The sequence below is a fragment of the Pongo abelii genome, chromosome 2 (genome assembly GCF_028885655.2).
Source record: "Pongo abelii isolate AG06213 chromosome 2, NHGRI_mPonAbe1-v2.0_pri, whole genome shotgun sequence".
Lineage (NCBI taxonomy): Eukaryota > Metazoa > Chordata > Mammalia > Primates > Hominidae > Pongo > Pongo abelii.
The window spans coordinates 133,275,078-133,295,647 of record NC_085928.1 but is presented as its reverse complement, the minus strand read 5'-3'; the positions used below and the strand labels follow the sequence as shown (position 1 = coordinate 133,295,647).

Genomic DNA, 20,570 nt, shown 5'->3' with positions numbered 1-20,570 from the left:
TGAACTGACAACAAAGAAAATGGGAAGTATAGAACATTTTCCCTTTGGAAGAGTTGGAAGATACCTGAAAAGGGCCAACCAGGAATGCTTGAAAAGTTTTCCAGAAAAGTACTCAGCAACCTTATTTTATTTTATGTTTGTTGAAAATTATACTTTCAGAGGAAAGTATTCATCATGAGAAAATATAGAATATTTTTATCACCCTTTACACATACATTAACTACTAAAGAGCATATATTTCTAAAGAGATTTTTAATGCTGTCAAATGCCATTCGACTATCCAAGTGTGTAACCTGGGTTATATAGAGAATGTTGTTTCCAATTGTATGAGGTACTATTCAAAATAAATAAAAACAATAAAATTCCACTTTCCATTGAGAAATTTAAGAAACAACCAAAAATACCTTTTCTCCCCTAAATTTTGACACGTTCCACTTTTTCTTTGTGCAAATGGTAACCACATTTTCTCAATCCTTCTCTACACAGCCAGTTCATTCTCTGGCTAGCAACATCAATAAAATACCTGTTCTCACTGAGAGAGTGTTCCCATTTGTGGAGTCAGTAACATAGTGATAGTGAGGAAGGAGGGTTTGTATACTAATAGCAACACAATTTTGACTACTCTGTTTATTTAAGAACCATTCACTTGATTGTCAAAAGCTGCATCTATGCTGGCCAGAGATAGCATTCAGGGTTATGACTAGTGGTGCTGAAGCACTGTGCAGAATTCTTCACCTCCCAATGCAGCTAAAGTTATGTCTTTACAGAGAAGTAAAGTAACTTCACTTTTTTAAACTTTTATTTTAAGTTCAAGGGTACATATACAGGTTTGTTATATAGGTAAACATGTGTCATGCCTTGCTGTACAGATTATTTCATCTCCCAAAATTGAGAAGGAACTTCTCCCTAACTCATTCTATGAGGCCAGCATCATCCTGATACCAAAACCTGGCAGAGACACAACAAAAAAACAAAACTTCAGGCCAATATCCTTGATGAACATCGATGCAAAACTCAACAAAATACTGGTAAACCAAATCCAGCAGCACATCAAAAAGCTTATCCACCACAATCAATTTGGCTTTATCTCTGGGATGAGAGGTTGGTTCAACATATGCAAACCAATAATTGTGATTCATCATGTAAACAGAACTAAAGGCAAAAACACATGATTATCTCAATAGATGCAGAAAAGGCTTTCAATAAAATTCAACACCCCTTCATGATAAAACTCTCAATAAACCATGTAATGAGGGAACACATCTCAAAATAATAAGAGCCATGTATGACAAACCCACAACCAACATCATACTGTATGGGCAAAAGTTGGAAGCATTACCCTTGAAAATCGGCACAACACAAGGTGTCCTCTCTCACCACTCCTATTCAACATAGTATTGGAAGTCCTGGCCAGGGCAATTGGGCAAGAGAAGAACATAAAGGGAATCCAGATAGGAAGAGAAAAAGTCAAACTATCCTTGTTTGCAGACAAAATGATCCTATATCTAGAAAAATCTATGGTCTTGGCCCAAAAGATCCTTAAGCTCATAAACAACTTCAGCAAAGTTTCAGGATACAAAATTAAAATAACTTCATTTGAACAAAAATGGGCAATGCTACTAAACTAACAGGACAGCTTGTACTGGGGTCTCATAATAGATAATTGCATTTTTCCTTTATTTATGTTTTCATGTGTCAGCAGCACATAATAGCATCAAATAGTAATAAGATCTATTTTGAATAAATGTTTCAAAATGCACAATTTAGCTTATAGAACAGTTGTTCTTAACTTTTCATTGAGCTCTGAGTCTCTCTGATGAAAGCTATGGTCACTTCAACCAGAAACAAACTAACAAAACAAAATAATATACATGTTCATCAATATTCATCTACAATGTCAGGAGGTTTCACAGGTTTCCTCTAAAGTCCTACCAAAATATCCAGGTCAGGACATTATAATAGTATACTTAGCAATATAAAAAGCTTATTTGCAGTCATGGGGAGAGGAAATTCCTACAAAATATTTCCTGGGTTTTATGGAATGTCCTTGACTGTTATTCAAAATCCAAAATTGTTGAGGATACCAATAATACCAATACTTTGTCTCTTAAACATATTTAAAAAGATATACATGAATTTGTTTTTTCCTGACCTTCTTTCCAAAAGTACTAACTTACATCAAGACCAGATTTCATGGGATTACTTACTTGACTCAAAAGAGTGTGGTTTTTCTCTTTTCCCTATGATCTATGATAAACCTGAGCTCAACTCAAAAAGGTAAAAGGTACTGGGCTGTGGTTAAAGGTGGCAAAATGCCAGAACAAATCAAGAAACCAATAATTCCATTTGGGAATAGAGGCTGGACCCTTGCAAAATGACACTCACCCCCAGTGGATGTGCTGTCTTCTGTAGTTTGTTGTAAGGACTGTATTTAGGTTTCGGGGGCTTCCCAGCAGCTCTGTCTTTGTGCCTTCTACTGCTAATGTGCTATTAAAAGTAATTTAAAATGACAGCTTTAAAAAAATCATCTCCAAAAACCTCTCACAAATATTGTTTTAACCTGGGGAAAGATATTCATTATTTCATGCAAGTTTCAGAAAGACAAAAATAAAAGATCATGCACTTTTGTCCTGAGATTCTGATGCCTTGAGGATATATATTTTTATGCTATCCATATATATATATGTATGTGTATATATATGTATATATGTATGTATATATGTATATATGTATGTATATATGTATATATGTATGTATATATACATATATATGTATGTATATATGTGTATATATGTGTGTGTGTGTATATATATATTTTTTTTTTTTTTTTTTTTTTGAGATGGAGTCTTACTCTGCTACCCAGGCTGGAGTGCAGTGGCGCGATCTCAGCTAACTGCAACCTCCACCTCCCAGGTTCAAGCAATTCTCTGCCTCAGCCTCCCAAGTAGCTGAGATTACAGGTGCCCACCACCATGCCCGGCTAATTCTTTGTATTTTTAGTAGAGATGGGGTTTCACCATCTTGGCCAGGCTGGTCTTGAACTCTTGACCTCTTGATACACCTGCCTCAGCCTCCCAAAGTGCTGAGATTACAGGCGTGAGCCACTGCGCCCAGCCTATTTTAGTGTATTTTTAAACAAATAGTAGTGTCTTTTTTTTCCCTAGCTTTTCTTCTTATCACTGCACACATCTCTCTTTTTTTTTTTTTTGAAAAACATTTACAAAGGAAACAAATGTCTAAAGGAATTTTACATGCAAATAAACAAAGATGCCCAGGAACGAATGAATTTATTTCCATACTAATGTTTATCCTCACATTTGTACAGTCAAATGTCAAACCCTTAAATTCTAAAGATAAATAACTAAGGTGCATAAAATCAGCAAAATATTGTACATATATATAAAAATACAACATGAGGGCTGGACCTTTAGCTGGCAATGTATAAATGATCTCTTTGGAAGACTATTCATGGTAAAAATGAGTACAACATGATTAGTCATCCCTTTTGCAGGTGGCTGCAAGATCTAAACATACAGAACAACAACATATAATAAAACACATAAAATAAAAGAATAGCTCAGTATAAAACTAGTTGTAGCACGTAAATATCTAAACAAATAAAAATGGAATACTGCAAGTTGACCTTTAAAGAAAATCAACACTTTTGAGTGGAAAATCTGGTAGAGAAAAGATCTGATATCCCTTTTCCACCCACTCTTCATATACAAGAATAGTAAAAACTCACTGCCAACAATTTCTGAAAGTTTCTAGAATCTATTACATTTTAGTATTTCCTCAAGCAACTAAAATAAGCATAAATAAATCAGAACAGTGAAGGGAAGATAAGTGGGTTAACAGATGGGCAGACGGAGGGATGGATGAATAGATGGGTGGATGGGACAGAAAGACAGAAATAAAAAAGAAGGAAGCACACACATCCTGCTTATAAGGCTGTCCCTTGTTGGTTTTCATTCCTAGAATACGTGCTGCTTACCTGTTTAAGTTGTGTTTCCGAGTTGACGTGCACATCACAGATTTCACAGTGAAATGTTTTATTTTGGAGGCCTGTGTTTCCTTTATTAACAGGTCCTTTGCCTTTCACTCCTGCCCTAGGAAAGGCTTTGATAGTGCCACTTCCATTCCGGGCTTCTAGCATGGTTTTGTGCTTAGTACCTGTCAGGAATATTGAAATGAAGGAAGGAAAGGAGGGAGGAAAGAAGGGAGGGAGAGAAGGAGGTAGGATGGGAGGAAAAAAAATCTTAGCTAGTATATACCTTTAAGAAACAGTACAATAACAAAATCTGATGCCTCATTTTAGTGCAGTTTTTCCTGGCATTATGGGCAGAAGTATATACATGATACAGCAGACTGTAACAATGTGCTTTCATCACTTTATATAATGTTATTAAATTATTCATTTTTTTCTAATGCTCCACATTACAAACAAGCACCGTTAGTATAGTAACTAAACTTTAGAGTCCTGAGGGGAAATTAAATGAGTGTGACTTCATTTCATTTCCTCTTGATACTAACAAGACATAAATGACACCTGATGAGGAAGAGTCATTTGGTTGCTAAAGGTATAGCTGGAGGTGATGTGTAACAAGTGTAATCAGTTTAAACATGGTGTGTTTATAAAAGTGGCACTAATTAAATACCCACTTTCTAAACAGAATACAAACAAGCTTTCGTGGCTATGTATTTTAGGTTCAAAGAGAGAGTAATAGTATAAAGAGCTTAATGACTGAAAAACAAATCCATATTAGAATAGTAAAGCCCACACAGGTGGGCTATGTAAACAAATGACCAAGAAGATGAGGGGTGGACTCATAACCCAAGCATATGCACGATGGATAACTGCTTCCTTTTAATAAACAAATAACATCTTCAGGCCTTCACACATCATTCATGTAACTCTAATTGTCAACCGTTAACAACCCATTTGTGTTTTGTTTTCTTGAGATCACTGTAGTTACATACTGTTCATAATGGCAGTTTTCTCTGAAAATTTTGCACAAAATTTCTTTTTTTTTTTTAGAGTTGATAAGTATTCTTCATTTTTTTCACTTAGTCATGTGTTTTTTCTGTGACATTTTCTTTTATAATCATTTGTGTTCTTTCTGCCATTCTGATTTTAGAAATATTTGGTAGTAGTTTCCCCTGCCTACTTGAATGGATTAGATTGTACATTCTGCAACCATTAAAGAAATGATTCCTAACTTCTGAGTTACAGGCCAGCTTTCCAGAACTACTAAATGTTAATGAAGAAAATATATTGTGAAGGGCACTCGAGGTCACTGCAGATCACATTATATTAAGTAAGGGACAATAAATAAACAGGTTTCTAGCTACATGTTTCCCTTCTTCAAAATGATTACTTTTTACTGAGTCCAATGTAAAAAGTATTCATTCTTACAACCTAGATGGCCTATTTTAAATATCCATATTCTTTTCCATTTTTATTAAAATGTTCATATTTCAACACATTAGAGAAAGGAAAAAGTCAGTATCTCGCAGGAAGATAGGACGAATTGAAACGTGGAACCAGAGAACTGCTCCAGTGTAATGACTGTGATGCTTCACGAGAGCTTATTTCAGTCACCTCCTTTGCAATATAGTGAGCACAAATGCTTTCCACTGCAGCTGCAAATGACATAAGTGGGAGCTGAAGATGACATAAGTGGGAGGAGGGCAAAGAAAAAAAAGTCCTAGGGAGCAAGAAACAAAATATGTAGATGATTATGAAAACTTTTTTATCCTAACAGATGATTTTATACAAAAATTTTTTTTTCTATGCAGCTTCTTCAGTGACACTGAGAAGCATTAGTAGGGCTAGTTTAGTTTACGAATGCCTAAGAAGTTAGTAGGAGATTGACTCTCATCCTGATTTTCTTGAGGCATTCCAAATTCACTTTTGGTTAATATCATCTGTGATTGGTAGCTGGTGTTTCATAGGTGGAAGCTGAATGGGTCCAAATACTATTTTAACCTATTCAATAATATTTAAGTAGTTTATGTTGATTGGGAAGAGAAAAAAGCCAGACACAGGTGGCTTGTCTCAGCATTGAGTATTAAGTATTCAGGAGATAATGCAAAATTTAAGAGATTTGGCCCCAATAGTAGGGCTTAGCAATGGCAGGCAAAGATTCAGAAAATATGGTGCTTCTCAGAATATCTTTGGCAAGCTAAGACCCATCTATGTCATGTTTCTAGAGGAAGAATAGAAATGGGACATATGTGAACATTTTAGAAATACCCATCTTTTCAGAAAGTCATTGGGTTGTTAGAATTATTATTTAAGTATAGTCTCTCCATAGAAGCTAGAAAAGATAGGACAATTAAATATACCCCTACCTTATAAACATACGCTTACACACACATGCACATGCACACACACACACAGGTATACATATGATTAAAAATGTGGCAACATTGGGGAAGGGAACTTCAACTAATAGCTATTGAGTCTAGGGTTACTATTCACCAGTAAATGGAGTAGAACTTTTAAACAGTGTAACCTCATACATTTAGTAACATATTGTCAATCATAATTCAATAACTATTAGATAGTTTTATAAGATCTTAAAGCTTGAGTAGGCAGTAAGTGTAGCTGTATTTCCTCCAAATACAGCTAAAATTTAGGAAAATGTATTCTTAATTATAAAGCATTTTAATTTATGAGATAAAATGTGCATTAATAATATAAACATAATTGATATTAGAAGAACCCCTTTGTATTAAATCTGTAATATGTTTCAGATACTGTGCTAAATTTTTTACCTGCTCACAGCTACCCTATGAGCTGGGTGCTATTATTATCCCCATTTAGGAGATAATAAACTGAGACTCAGAAAGACTAAGTTACTAGCTCGTGGTCACAAAGCAAGCATTACTTGAAGTCCCTGGCAGAAAGAAAGTAGATTTCTAGCTAACTAAGTTCCTTAGAAATCCACTAAGAATTTCTAAGCCACCTGAATTCTGTTACACACAAATCTTTAATTTTCTATTTTGTTAATACTGTCTTTTCTAAACTTGGAATTTGAGTCTACAATTCTCCTTCCATCCCCCCACCCCCACCCCCTGCTTTTTCTCATAATGCTTTTTTTTTTTTGCTGAGCAGAGTGCCACGAATGGTGACACTTTCCAAGTATATGGCTCTGTGTGGCCGGTGGTCTCCTCTGGTTTCAACATCATGTAAACATCTTGCAAGGCTGTCCCTTCTTTTGTGATGACTCAGCTAGGCACTCATAAGTCTACTTCTGCACTACATTCCTTCCTCTGAGGAGAGACTCTGCAAGGAGCTAAGTGGACTATTTTTCTTTTATCATTTTTAAAAGGCTGGCACTGACAAATACCTTCACTTGAAGCTTCATGATTTCTGAAAGGTGAAATCATACTCCAACCACAGTCTAAATTTAGCACGGCATAAGGCTCCAAGAAATCCTACCTTTTTTTTTTTTTTTTTTTTTTTTTTGCTTTTTGCTTTCTGCTTAATTGTTTGTTTTGGAGTATTTGGGGAAAAGATACATAGTACGCTTAAAATCAAGTTAATATGGGGGCAAGGGGCTAGACTTCCCGTTCGTTTCCCATCATTCTTACAATTCCTCTTTTTAGCTGGCTTTCAAGTTTGGTACTGGCATAAACGAAAGATAGGTAAACAAGAAAACTGGCAAATGACTAAAAAATTAAATAAATCATACATTAGAAATCATTTATTAGGTCATAAGAGAAATTAAAAAAAATTTTAAGAAAAAAACCCCCTAATTCCACCAACTAGAGGTATATCAAAATATTGATAATAGTTATCATGTACCAGTCTTTTATATTCTATTTGTACATGTGCATTTTAAAAAGTTGGGATAAGTTAGCTAAAGTGGCTTTGCATAAAATTCCTGTGAAATTATATATATACTTTTAGAAATGCACATGATTTTTAATGACAGCATAGACTTATAATACATAGAGATGATATATTTAACCATTATCTAATATTAGACATTTGTATTATTTCCCTTTATTTCCCTATATAATTATGTTGTAATGAGCATCCTACTCATTAAATCTTTTATCACATTTTTGATTGTTTCCTTGGGATAGCTTTTCATAAGTGGTATTATAGGGACAAAGAATATAACTATTTTTAAGTCTCTCGATTCAAAGTGCCAAATTATTTTCTAAAAATTACAAAGAAAGTTTCAGAGGGGTTTACTTTATAGGGAAATCTAGTTGGTATAGTCTGAAAAATTTGCCCCTCTCTAAAATAAATTTGAATACCTTTAAGTTTAGTTTTTCAGAAGACCTATTAAATACTATTTAATAGCATTTGACTAGATTTTTAACAAACTCATACAATTGCCAGCAATAATTTAGTTACCATCATACTGACAAGTTCAATGATTCAGCTTATAAATGGGCAGTAAAGTGGTCAGTCTCCATACAAACAGCAAAATGCAAAGCTGTTTTTTTTGCTAAGGTGTTTATTTATGATATTTGGTATAATAGCATTATAACTCTTGTGTGTACTATGGAAGGAAAGCTCTCTCAAATCTACATACCTGGAATGTGTAATTAGCATCAAACGCCTCCAAGTGTTCTTTTAAAAATCTCTAAATATCAAGTTAACCTTTTATTATGTTGACCTCCTATATAGTAGCATTTTCCATGTTAATTTTTTCCTAAAGAAGAAAACTTTGGTTTACATGATCAGAATATCAACAAACATTAGGCACCTGGAATGGCATCTAGGTATCAGGTGACTAAATATTGCCCCAAATAAGAAAAAAAATTCTATCATTTCTATTAGTTCCTTGGTTGAAAGTAATTTGCTGATTTACCAGTAATATATCCAAAGTCCAATTTGGAAAGGTGAAAATAGAGACAAAGAAAACAAGAAGTCTAAAACAGGGGAAAAAATAAGCATGCTTTTTTCAGAAATGGCCCTGGAGGGAAAGCTCTGAAGTCATAATGGGGTAGGAGACAAGCTGCACAATGGACTCTGTGACCAAAGGAAACCCAGGGAAGAGCTCTGCAGGCTGAGGGACCCAATGGGCAGAACACGTAGCTTATCTGATAGTGGAGACAAATGTAAGAAATCAATATAGCAGCAAGCCTTGAAATTCCAGCCTGTGAAGAGAAATATCAGACATCCAGAAAGCTTTTTTTATCCATAATGCCCTGAAAGTGTGACTATAGAAAACACTAAGGCTCTCCCCTGCTTCTCTAGACACACACTGAAAAATCTTTATATGCACCCATTTCTTCTCCTTAAAAACAAGGCCCTTCCTTAAGGCCATGGAAAATACCACATTGCTTTTTATATCCATTCCCCAAGAAAGCCTAGTGAAAAGGTCTTAAACTTATTAACATGCAACAATTAATAAATGGACAAATTAATCACACTTCCATAGTATAATTGCAACATAATGCTGTCTTATTTATAAAAACAGTGCTTTTGTTTGCTTTTTGTGTAAACTAGTTTTATTTATTTTTTATTTTGTTAAAGCAACAGATGTTCTTGCTAGAAAATTCAAAGAGCACAAAAGCATATAAAGTAAAAAGCAAAAGCCTACCCACCTATCAACTTTAAGCTCCAAGTCCTCAGTAGTAACACATTTTCACATGTATACTTTCAGAAATGTTTTAAATATCAGTGATTTTATATGAGGCATAGACGGGAAAAATGACCCAGGTTGAACTTTCCACTGTTTTGCACTTGAAACCTCATTTAACAAGAATAGTCATATAAAACAACATAGCCAGAAAATGCATCTTGACACATTTCTGAAGTCACTCATTCTGGTTGTTAATCAGTGAGAAGTCACCAAAATGTGAAATTAGTAAACCCTAAATGCTCACAGTGATATAATAATTCTTATTATTAGGTAATATACCTGAAATCATTTACTATCACAATCCCCCAAACATATTATTTATGAATTATAGCTCTAGTATCTAGAAACTTCTGTGATGATAAAAATATTCTATATCTATACAAATGTATGGCTAATATGGTAGCCATTACCCATGTGTAGCTCTTAACCACTTGAGATGAGGGCACCACAACAGAGAAATGGGACAGGCAATTAATTTCAATTTAAATAGCCACCTGAGGCTTGTGGTTGCCATTTTAGATAGTACAGCTCCAATATTTAAATATGCCCTGTATGGCCAGGTGGAGCACAGGGAGTTATGAGGCTGTTTTCTTCATCATTTCTAGAAAGTTTAAAGAAGTTACAACAGAAGAATTGTGATAGACAAGTCTCTATCTTTATTTTCAGTTAAAGGGAAGCCTTATCATTACCCTAGAAGATGTTGAACAGAAGTGGCAAACAATCTTTGGGCCTTAATGGCAATAAGGTCATGAACACTAACCACAGCTGAATGGCTTAAATGAGCTTTTCACATGAAGCAAGTATGTATTTCACTTCTGAACACAGAGTCACAATTAGACATGGACTTGAAGACAATGACTAGGTCTTGCTCATGGTTGTATTCTCTGTGTCTAACACATAGTAGATAATCAAGGAAAATTAACTGGGCTGTTAGATATCAATACAGATTGATGAACAAATACAACTTTTTTTTCATTTGTAAAAAGAAAGTTATGAGCTCAGGCTCTAGAATTGTGCAGGACAGATTTTGCCTCCATTAGCTGTGTGAGCTTAGGTTTCTTTGTGCTTCAATGTCCTCATTTATTTTGAAAAAGGAAATTATCTGCTCTATTGAAATGTATTAAATGCATTTATTGTTTTAAGGATTATTCTTGACACTTTGATCTGCTCAACAAATTTTAATCAATCTTCTCATCCTTCTTTTTTTACATTGTTGCTTTTGTTAAGGCAAAAGTTTAGAATCCTTTGAGCATTTTAAAATTTAGTAAAGTCTGTCATTTGATAACTATCTTTTCTGCATATTGAAACTTGGTGAGGGGATAGAATAAGCTCTGTCTAGAGATATAAAACAAAAACTAGAATGTGTTTAGCAAAAATTATCCAATGTTGCTAAATTAGTAATGAGCTTTAACTATAAACGATCTCAAAGGTTTTTTCTTTTTTTCTTTCAAATTATACAGAGAAAACCATCAAAATTAGCTAAGCAGAGCACTACCTACTAGGATATTTGGGGGAATTTTTTTTTGTGGGAGGAAATTTTTTTAAAGAAAAAGAAAAACACATCTTTTGTAATATTTGTATCTATAACATATAAGTCAAGGGAAGGGCTTCCAAATCTCTTTAAAAGACTATGTCCTCTTAAGGTGTTTAAAAAATTCTTAGACTGTGTTGTAAACACCACTAGTTAGCTCAAAAGAGGTACTTCCCTTTCCAAATTAAAAAAAAAAAAAAATCAAAGTAGGAATGCCTCTGTTCAAATCCTGTATTTCAATCTTATGGAATATATATCAATTAATTACAACTTCAAATGGTTACACACTAGTGAAAAATCAAAGGGAAAGTGAATGAAAGAACACAATTGATCCCCAAATAATGCCAGCACCGGCTGTGGTCATACTAATAATCATGACATAATATTTGATCCTTAAAAATGCCAATATGGCTTCTTAACTCCATTAGCAACATAGAAAGAGAAAGAGAGATAGAAAGACAGATATATATAAAAGCCCAGAGAGGACAACTGGCTTGCCCAGGTCCATATAGAAATATTCTCTGCATATCTGGGGACAAAATTTAACTCTTATCACTTCTAGTCCATTCTGCTATCCTATACCACTGATAGTGCTTAATGGAAGTTGCATTCCCAAAATTTGGCTGTAGTCATTTGTTTAGAATTCAGAATGCATTTTCTAAGATTGAAAAACATGTTTTGAAAGATCATTAGCTTTCCCCTCATAGATGCACATTTCTATACTTCATGCTACAGACCCTATTTTATGTATATAATGTGTTTCTAAAGGGGAAAAACAAGAAAAACACTTAGAACTATTATTCGGATGCAAGGGAAACATTTCCCCACCCTGCAGCCTGGCTGCTTCAGATCAGAATTGGCCTTCAAACCTGGTTCCCTGAAAATACAATCCAATCTTAACACTGGCTTTCTAGAATCTGGCTCTGAAAGAAAGCAGAGAAGTGTTTTTGAAGCACTATTAGAGGGGCAGGGATAAGTGTAGGAGACAGTGGAGTTCTAAAGGTGGGGCATTGATTGCTGTCTTCTCCGAATGCAGACAATAAGGGGGTATATTTAAAGAGAATTTAGAAAACAACAATTAAATGAACTAAACGGCCTAGGCAAACTACTTTCTACCAGCACTGTGATCTGGCAACTCTAAATAACATCAGTGATAAAAGACTACTCCCTAAAAAATATTTTGTTAGTCTATATTTTAAACAATTAATGTGGTTACTATTAAGATTTAGTGTATATTAAATTTGCAGATTTTTATTACTTAAAATAGACACCACATGAGCTCCAGACACACACAAATTCAGTAACAAGTTTTTGTGTCATTAGTAAGTTCATAACAGTTCCAAATGCTTTGAGCTCACTAAGGGCACGGTTCATGCATTTAAGCCCTGTGGTATTACATCTTTTTTTAAAAAATGTAAACATTAGGTTATAAATTAACAATGATAGCACAGTGATTATAAATATGAAGAAATAGAATCGGAATTAATTTAATTCTGTCATTTTTCATGACCAATAGAAGTTTTTATGTTTAACACAGTGAAACAGAGTGCAGGCCTGAAGTCTAACAGTTTCATTTGGTCAGCCCCAATTGTCCAACTTGGTAATTGGCTACATCATGCATTCCATTTGGGCTCCCTTCCTTTCCCTCTTTCTTTTACCCACTCCCTTAACCTCCTTCACCTCCATAAGAAACTATTTGCCCTCAAATCCTTGTCTCCAAATCTGCTTTTGAGGGAGTCCAAACTGAAACACACCACAATGATCGTACGACGAATCCTACATCTGTGGCTAGTATTCCTGGCAGAAGAGCAGGTATCTCTAGATTTTCTCATCTTTATTTTGTTCCCTGGATTTCCCCATACCACACCCTAGGGAGAAGATATAGAGGGAGCCAGTACGCATGTGGCAGTTGTTTAGTGCAGGTAAGATTGCATTCACATTTATCCACATCTAGAGGAAATCCTAGACATGGTGAGCCTCCCAACACTGTTCAAGTTACAAATAATAGAGCTGAATCTGAAGATCAAAAATGGTGGACAGAGGGGGTCCAACAGCATCTATTTATGTGTCTTTTCTTCTTTCCTTGCTACCTTTAGTCCTGACACAGCTTGCTAGTGCAAGTCTAAGGAGAGCTCTAAAATGAGCATTAGGCCAGGATTTTGGAGTGGATTCTTTTCAAACAGGAAAAGATCTCAGATGCAGGAGGGAAAATACAGGGAAAAGGCAACCCAAGGAGCAGCTTAGAAAGAAGGCGAGTGGCTGTAGTCCACCGATTAGGCCTAAGGTTCAGAGAGAACGCTCTTATAAGGGAATTCAAGTAAAGGGTGACAGCCACATTTCACCTCCTTAAACTCCTGGATAAGATTGTTATCATAGTTTTCAGCTCTGCCTGCAAAACACTGAAGTTTTATTTATTTATTTTTCTCTAAAAACTACAGCTTCCCATGACTTGGGTATAATAATCAGAATCCCTGGGCATAGCAGTTGGGTACATACATTTTTAAAGCTCTGGGGTAATTTTGACACACAAAGTAGAGATAAGGACCTGGAAGTGAAATAGGAAAAATGTTGCCTTAATTTGACAAGTAATTACTTTTTTGTTTCTTAATCTGATGTTTCTAATAAGAATTCAAGAAGAACAACTCCCAATTTTTTTTTTTTTTTTTTTGAGACAGGGTCTCACTGTCAGCCAGGCTGGAGTGCAGCGGCGCGACCATGGCTCATTGTAGCCTCAACCTCCCAGGTTCAAGAGATCCTCTCACCTCAGCCTGCTGAGTAGCTGCAACTACAGGCACATGCCACCATGCCCAGCTAACATTTTTTTTTCATAATATTTTGTGGAGATGGGGGTCTCCCTTTGTTGCCCAGGCTGGTCTCAAATTCCTGGCCTCAAATGATTCTCCTACCCCAGCTGCCAAAGTGTTGAGATTACAGGTGTAAACCACCACACCCCACCAAAATTCTTGATAAATAAACTCTAGTGTCAAAGGACATGGTGTGTTTATCTCTCAAAATTGATGCTTTCTCAAAATGAATGTGTTTCTCAGTCACTATGTGGAATGACCAAGGATTCTTGAGAAATAAATGGACTGCCAATGATGTTTATACTCTCCCAAATATCTTGCATTCAAGAAGAAATGTATTTGCATGAATAAACACATGGAAAATCTGCAAGGTATAGATTCTGCCTTAAGGCCAGGTACTTTTCTGTGTTTCTTAGTACCTGAACTCATGAACTCTCTCACTACAACTAACATTATATGCTGGAGGAAGGTATGTGCTGAAGGAATTGTTCTCCATCTGCTATTACTCCTCAGAGTCTTGAAGTCAACACTTGAATATTACCAGTGCAGCACAATGACTGGTCAATGACTCAACATACAGCTGCAATATTAACTCAGGGTATGATTCACAAATGATTCTTTTTCTATTATAGTTGCTGACAGAGTCCTGGCAACGAACCCAGTCTTTTTGAGAAAAGTTGATCTTGGCAATGAATCCAGTCTTTAGAGAAAAGCTGATCATTGTTTGAGAGAGAGAGAGAGAGAGTGTGTGTGTGTGTGTGTGTGTGTGTGTGTACACACACAGATGAGGGGGTATATATATACACACATACAGAGCAGCAAGATGGAACCAAAATATATGGGTATATTGGGAGAGCATTTTATCCTGGCTTGTCAGTATTCCAGTATTTTCCTCCCTGCTATGAGAATTAGTGTTGAAGTCAGACAGATCTGGGTTCAAATCACGGTTCTGTCACTTAATTGGTTATGTTCTGTGCCTTCTCTGAGCCTCAAACAATTGAAAAGAATAACATTTTTAAGCTACTGCAAAGTTGTTGGAAAGAGTAAATAAAAAGAGTACATTTAGAAATCACATCTGAATGGGCACATAATAAACACTTTCTTAAGTTTAACTGTCCAGGTTCCACAGATTTAGCCCAAATAACATTATTTTTTCATAAAAATCAAAATAGAGGGGTTTTAACCAAAGGTGCTTAGAGTCATGCAACTACACATTTTGTGACAATATTATGGGTACAGTTTTAGAAAATGTCATTTAGATGCAAATGCATGGAAATAAACTAGAAATCATAAATGCAAACACATTTTAGGATTATATTTCATTTTATCTCCTAATGTTTAATAACACACACACACACACACACTATGGCCTTCAAGCCCTGGAAACCATCCCTTGCCCCTATATAAATGACACTTTGCTTGTCATTTTTATTTTTTAATGGTTAATGATTTCCATGTAATAGTTGCCAGTTTTCCTACACCCCTTTGTCCCCTGCTGCAAAAGATCTAATCTATTCAGAGGAAGATAATTGCAGAGCTGTTGAAACAAAAAAGAAATCACTGCATCTCACCACTGTTGTGCGCCTCCAGCTGCGAGGCAGAGTTGACAGCAACCTTGCATAGCGAACAGTAAAGAAGCCGTTTTGCCTTTTCTTCCTCAGTCTCAATAGAAGGACATGAGCTATTGCCAGTGGCTGTCATTGGGCTTTTTTCCACTTTAGAGGTGATCTCAGTTGTCATAACACTGCTTTTGCGGATTTCCACAGTTGTCGTCGTTGATATTGCTGGTGTCCCTGCAGTACCGTCTGTATTCAAAATAACACAGAAAAAAGGGGGAAAAACAATGGTATTATCTTTCCCTATTCAGGAATGTATATGAATATTGCATTCTGCTTATAATGATAAGAGCAGCTAGCAATTGCTGTTTGTCAAGGATGCATCAATCACCTCATAAAAAAATTCACATAGATGACCATATTTAATTTCATGTATTAAAATAACACTTTCAGATGATTCTTGAACATCAACATAAATACAAGTTAAAAATATTCTATGGGGTAAACATCCACAAATTTCTCTTCTTAACACATAGTCTTAGTACAACAACATTTATAATATATTGTAGTCTCTCAATACATATTTCTAAATGGCTTTTTCTAGATTTTTAAACAATTAAAATAGAAGATAAATGCTCTTAAGATACTTTGATTTTTCTTTACTACTTGTCTATTTTACTTCTTTCTTTCATTGCTTCTTTTTCTAATTAAAAAACAGGTACAGATCCTTTTGCAAATGCTTATGCAAAAAAAAAAACCAAAAAACAAAAAACAAAAAACTGGAACCCTGATGCCATAATTGCTCTGACCAGATCAACAGTTCAGAAAATCTTTGCTCTATTTGCAAAGAGTTACAATTCAACACAAGGTACAAAAATCATCAATATCAAAAGAAGAAGAATTCTAGTTTAGCATATCTATTAAATAAATGCCCTGTACCAAGCTGTATGCAGGGAGTTTGTGGCAAAAGTATTCAGACGTCAATAGCCACTATTCACAAGGAATTCACAGGATGGCCACACCATGCTGTTGTCACATTGTTTTAAGAGTTAAATGATCATGAAAATGTTGATGCACTGTAACTCTACAACCCTTCTGGCTCTAAAGTCTGATGCTAAATCTGGAGAGATCAATCTCCAAAGTAAAACTACCCTGTCTTAACTTTACTTGTGTATGCACAGCTCCCCTTCCAAATATGCCAATCACTGTTACATTAGCAATGTTTGCCATACCCAATAACAAATTGCAAATAAGCTCTACAGTCATATCCTATCTACCCATATACTACTTTTTTGCCTCTCAGCTGGTTCTTAACTTCCTCTCCAAAATATTCCTAGGCTGCCTCTCCAGCTGCATCTGCTATTGAAGCTGTCTCTCATTCCATATTCTGCTATGGTCACTATCTAATGCTACACTGAAAAGTTCATGATAAAGAGACTTGGCAAGAATGTAAGGACCAGTGGTCTGTCTGCAATTAAGTGTTGTCTGCATAAATGCTTACTTCTTGTTAGTTCATTACTACCAAGAGTTGACTGCAGCTACAGAATGACTCTTAACTGGGATATCCCCTTTCATCCAGGCATAGGGGTGAAAATACGGGTGAGGTTTTTTATTGCTTTTCTAAATAGGGCATCAGAAACACTAGTCAATAAAAAGAGAAATGAATCCTTGTTTAAGGGCTGTTGTATAAAAAAAATTCATCTGGATCTTGTTTCCTTTGCCTGACACTTCACACACTTTCAATCACTTATTTACCTGCCAAGATTATCAAGTAAGTCTCTTTCAGTGTCATAAAGAACATCCACCTACCAAGTTTTCAAAATCATGCTGCAAATCTTGTCTCATGGCTAGAGAAAAATAAATAAAATTACCCTAACACGAAGTTTTGTCACTAGAATACATTTATTCCCTTGCACACTGAAAGGTCCACTCCCTGATTAGTTATTATTTGCCTGTTAATGTTCCATTATTAAAATATGAAGTAACTGCCAAAAAATATCTCTGAGAACGTAGAGATGGAATAAAACATGACAACTTTAAGATGGTGCCATAGCTGTTTATTGCCCCCTATATACCAGAAATGATTGTTTGAAAGCATGTGTGTATGTATCTGTGAATAAACAACAAGTAGCTAATTTGCTAAGTGTTTTATATACTTAAAATAATTGTACATACTTATAAATTAATTCCATTTTTTATTGTATAAATTGTATGTATTTATAAAGTAATTCCACAGTACAGAGCTGCAAAAATGAGAAAACTCTAGAAGTTAAGAAAATTTCCCAAGGACACAAAAGTGGTATATTGTGAGCCAGAGCCAAGCATTTCATGGAACAAGAAAATCAGATTTTGAGGCAAAAAAGAAAATAAAGTTGGGAATGATACTCTTGGCCATGACTGTGATTCTCCCTACTAATGTCACAGGGAGCAGTGGGCTAAAATCACTAAATTGTTCTTAGGATCAGCTCTATCAGGAGTGATAACCGTAAATACAGATATTATATTTAAACTTAGTTTGGCCACACACTGAAGCCAGCGTGACACTGTGGGTATTTACTTCATTGAAATCTACTATGGTAAAGATTTCCCTAGTAATACCCTGCTCTAACAACTTTTCCTCTGGATTGACTTGGTCTTAATCTGAAAATGGCACATAGTATAGATCATAGTAATCCTAAACTAACTTTCCTATTTATAGTGCAATTTGTTAACAAAAGCATAGAATAAACAAAACTATGAATCTTTCGATTCCTGTGACATCTACATTAGTGTTTCTCTGACCCCAGAGGATAATGTACATTTAAACCAAAGACAACAGAAGATTAGAGACATCAGATTCTCTGTGCCTAGGGCTTAGTGAAGTATTAACATTTCTTAAGGCAAGTTCCTTGCATGAGACACGCTTAGGGGAATTAATATCAACACTCAACTTCTGGTGTGTCTACTTTGTGGAATACTTTTGACCACATAGCTAACCATAAATTTGTTATTTTCTAAGCATGTAGTTAGTGTGAAAGAAATAAAAAGTTATATTTTTTATCTTTAATATGTAGAACTTGACTCCATAAAGATAGGAATACTATTAATTTATAAGTAGTAATGGATTTTTCACTTACCTTTTAACAGTGATAAAGGGGTGTTTTTTAAACCAAGAAAGTAAGGTAAATATATTTTAGCATTATGGCTTATTCAAAGAAAGTCAGCTGTTCTATACAATGCATACATATAGCAAAGAAGTTTACTTTAATATGGTACATTAAATTACCAGTTATAAATGATTATTATCCACACATTAAAATAGAATCTTAAATGAATGATAATGTTAACAGCAGCATATACCCTTGGCATGATGTGATGAAAATTACCTCTGTGGTCTTCCTTCTCGTAACCCCTGTCTAACCATGAGAAAAACAGAAAACAAACCGAAACTTAAGGACATTTATCAAATTCCTGACCAGTACTCCTCAAAACTAGCAAGGCTATCAAAACAAGGAAAGTGTGCAGAACTATCACAATCTAGAGGAGTCTAAGGAAATATGAGAAATCAGTGTAACATGGGATCCTGAATGAGATTCTAGGGCAAAAGAACATTAGGTAAAAACTTGGAAAATCAAATAAAGAATGGGCTTTAGTTAAACTAATGTATGAATATTGATTCATTAGTTGTGACAAATGTACAACATTAATGTGAGATGTTAACAATAAGAGAAGCTTGATGCAGGGTATATGGGAACTTTCTGATATAGTCTTGTATCTTCTCTGCAAATCTAAAACTATTCTAAAGTTAAAGTTTATTACTTTAAGAAAAACTGAATTATAACCAGTCAACAAATGGTGCATCATTCAAGTTACTTTGTAGAATCATAGTCAGAAAGAAGCTTAATGTCTTTATAGCATAGTTTTCTTGATTTTTAGACAGAGAAGTTTCAGGAAATTTCTCAAGATCACATAGTGCTCTGAGATAATAACTAAGACTTGACATTATATCTCCCAATCTAGTGCATATTATCTTACCTGCAGTTACTCATGCACTCAAACTTTATTACACCAACATTTATTAAGCAACTATTTTGTGCTAAGTTCTGTCCCAAGCCACTGGGGGTAAGAAGGCCAATAAACGTAGATCATGTACTTAGTGGCAGAATAGTTTATGAAACATCCCATAAAGACTTGAAATAATAACTATTATTATAAACTTAATAATTCTTAATCTGCTTTGTTCATTGCTATATTCTTGCACTTATACTTGGCATGCAATGAGCACTCAATAAATATTGAGAGAAAACAATAAATTAACAATAATACCTAATCATCGTGGAAGCACTTTTAAAGTATTACAAGTATTAACTCAAAAAACAAAGAGGTGCACAACATTTTTATTATCATCGTAGCAACAAAACTGAGGTATGCAGCAGCCAGAGCTGCCAACAGGTAACACAATGATTTGAACACAGTCTGGCTCAGTTGCATGTGCTCTTCATTTATTTTTTATTGCTTAAAATTTAATTTTTTATCAAATAATTTGAATTCATCTTGATGTATTATGCATGCTGAAAGACAACATCTTAAACATTTGACTATAAAAGAAACTAAGCATGGCCCAAGCTAGAGTCAATTATGTATATCTAAATACCATAATGCTAAGGTATTAAGTTGCTTAAAACCATTTAGAAGGAGGAAAGAAAAGGAAAACCTATAGCTCTCAACTAACCTCTTGTGCAGAATGGTAAGAATAAACCACAGGGCTTCATTGCACCTTTTTTCCCCTCTCAAAAGATGAGAAAGTAGGAAAACGATTCGCTTTTCTTACTGTTTCCCAAAGGCTGATTCAGATTTCTTTGCACTACTCTACCAAAGACCCTGGAACAATATATGTAACAAGGAGTTAAAAATAATGGGTGAAATTCAGTGAGAAGAGAAAGATTTGAAATGGTTTGGGCTTGCATTTCTGTGCCATTTTTCTGCCAGCGCCCTGTAGCAACTATTCATTATTGCAACTGTCACTATTTGGCTTTGGCATCAAAACGGGTTGCTAATACATTGTGGAATGGGGCTTCAGTTGAGAATA

At 35.0% G+C, this 20,570-nt stretch overlaps 1 protein-coding gene across 3 annotated transcripts in view; it reads right to left on the bottom strand.

The window, feature by feature from the left end:
* Positions 1–20,570, bottom strand: part of ZNF385D (zinc finger protein 385D) — a 981,405-nt gene that overhangs the window by 3,138 nt on the left and 957,697 nt on the right. For all 3 annotated transcript variants that reach the window (XM_054552513.2, XM_002814010.6, XM_054552514.2), the window contains 3 exons: positions 15,518–15,751; positions 3,995–4,173; positions 2,386–2,487 (listed from right to left, as the gene is read on the bottom strand). In XM_054552513.2, coding sequence (XP_054408488.1) covers positions 2,386–2,487; positions 3,995–4,173; positions 15,518–15,751 — 515 coding nt within the window. The remainder of the gene's footprint in view (positions 1–2,385; positions 2,488–3,994; positions 4,174–15,517; positions 15,752–20,570) is intronic.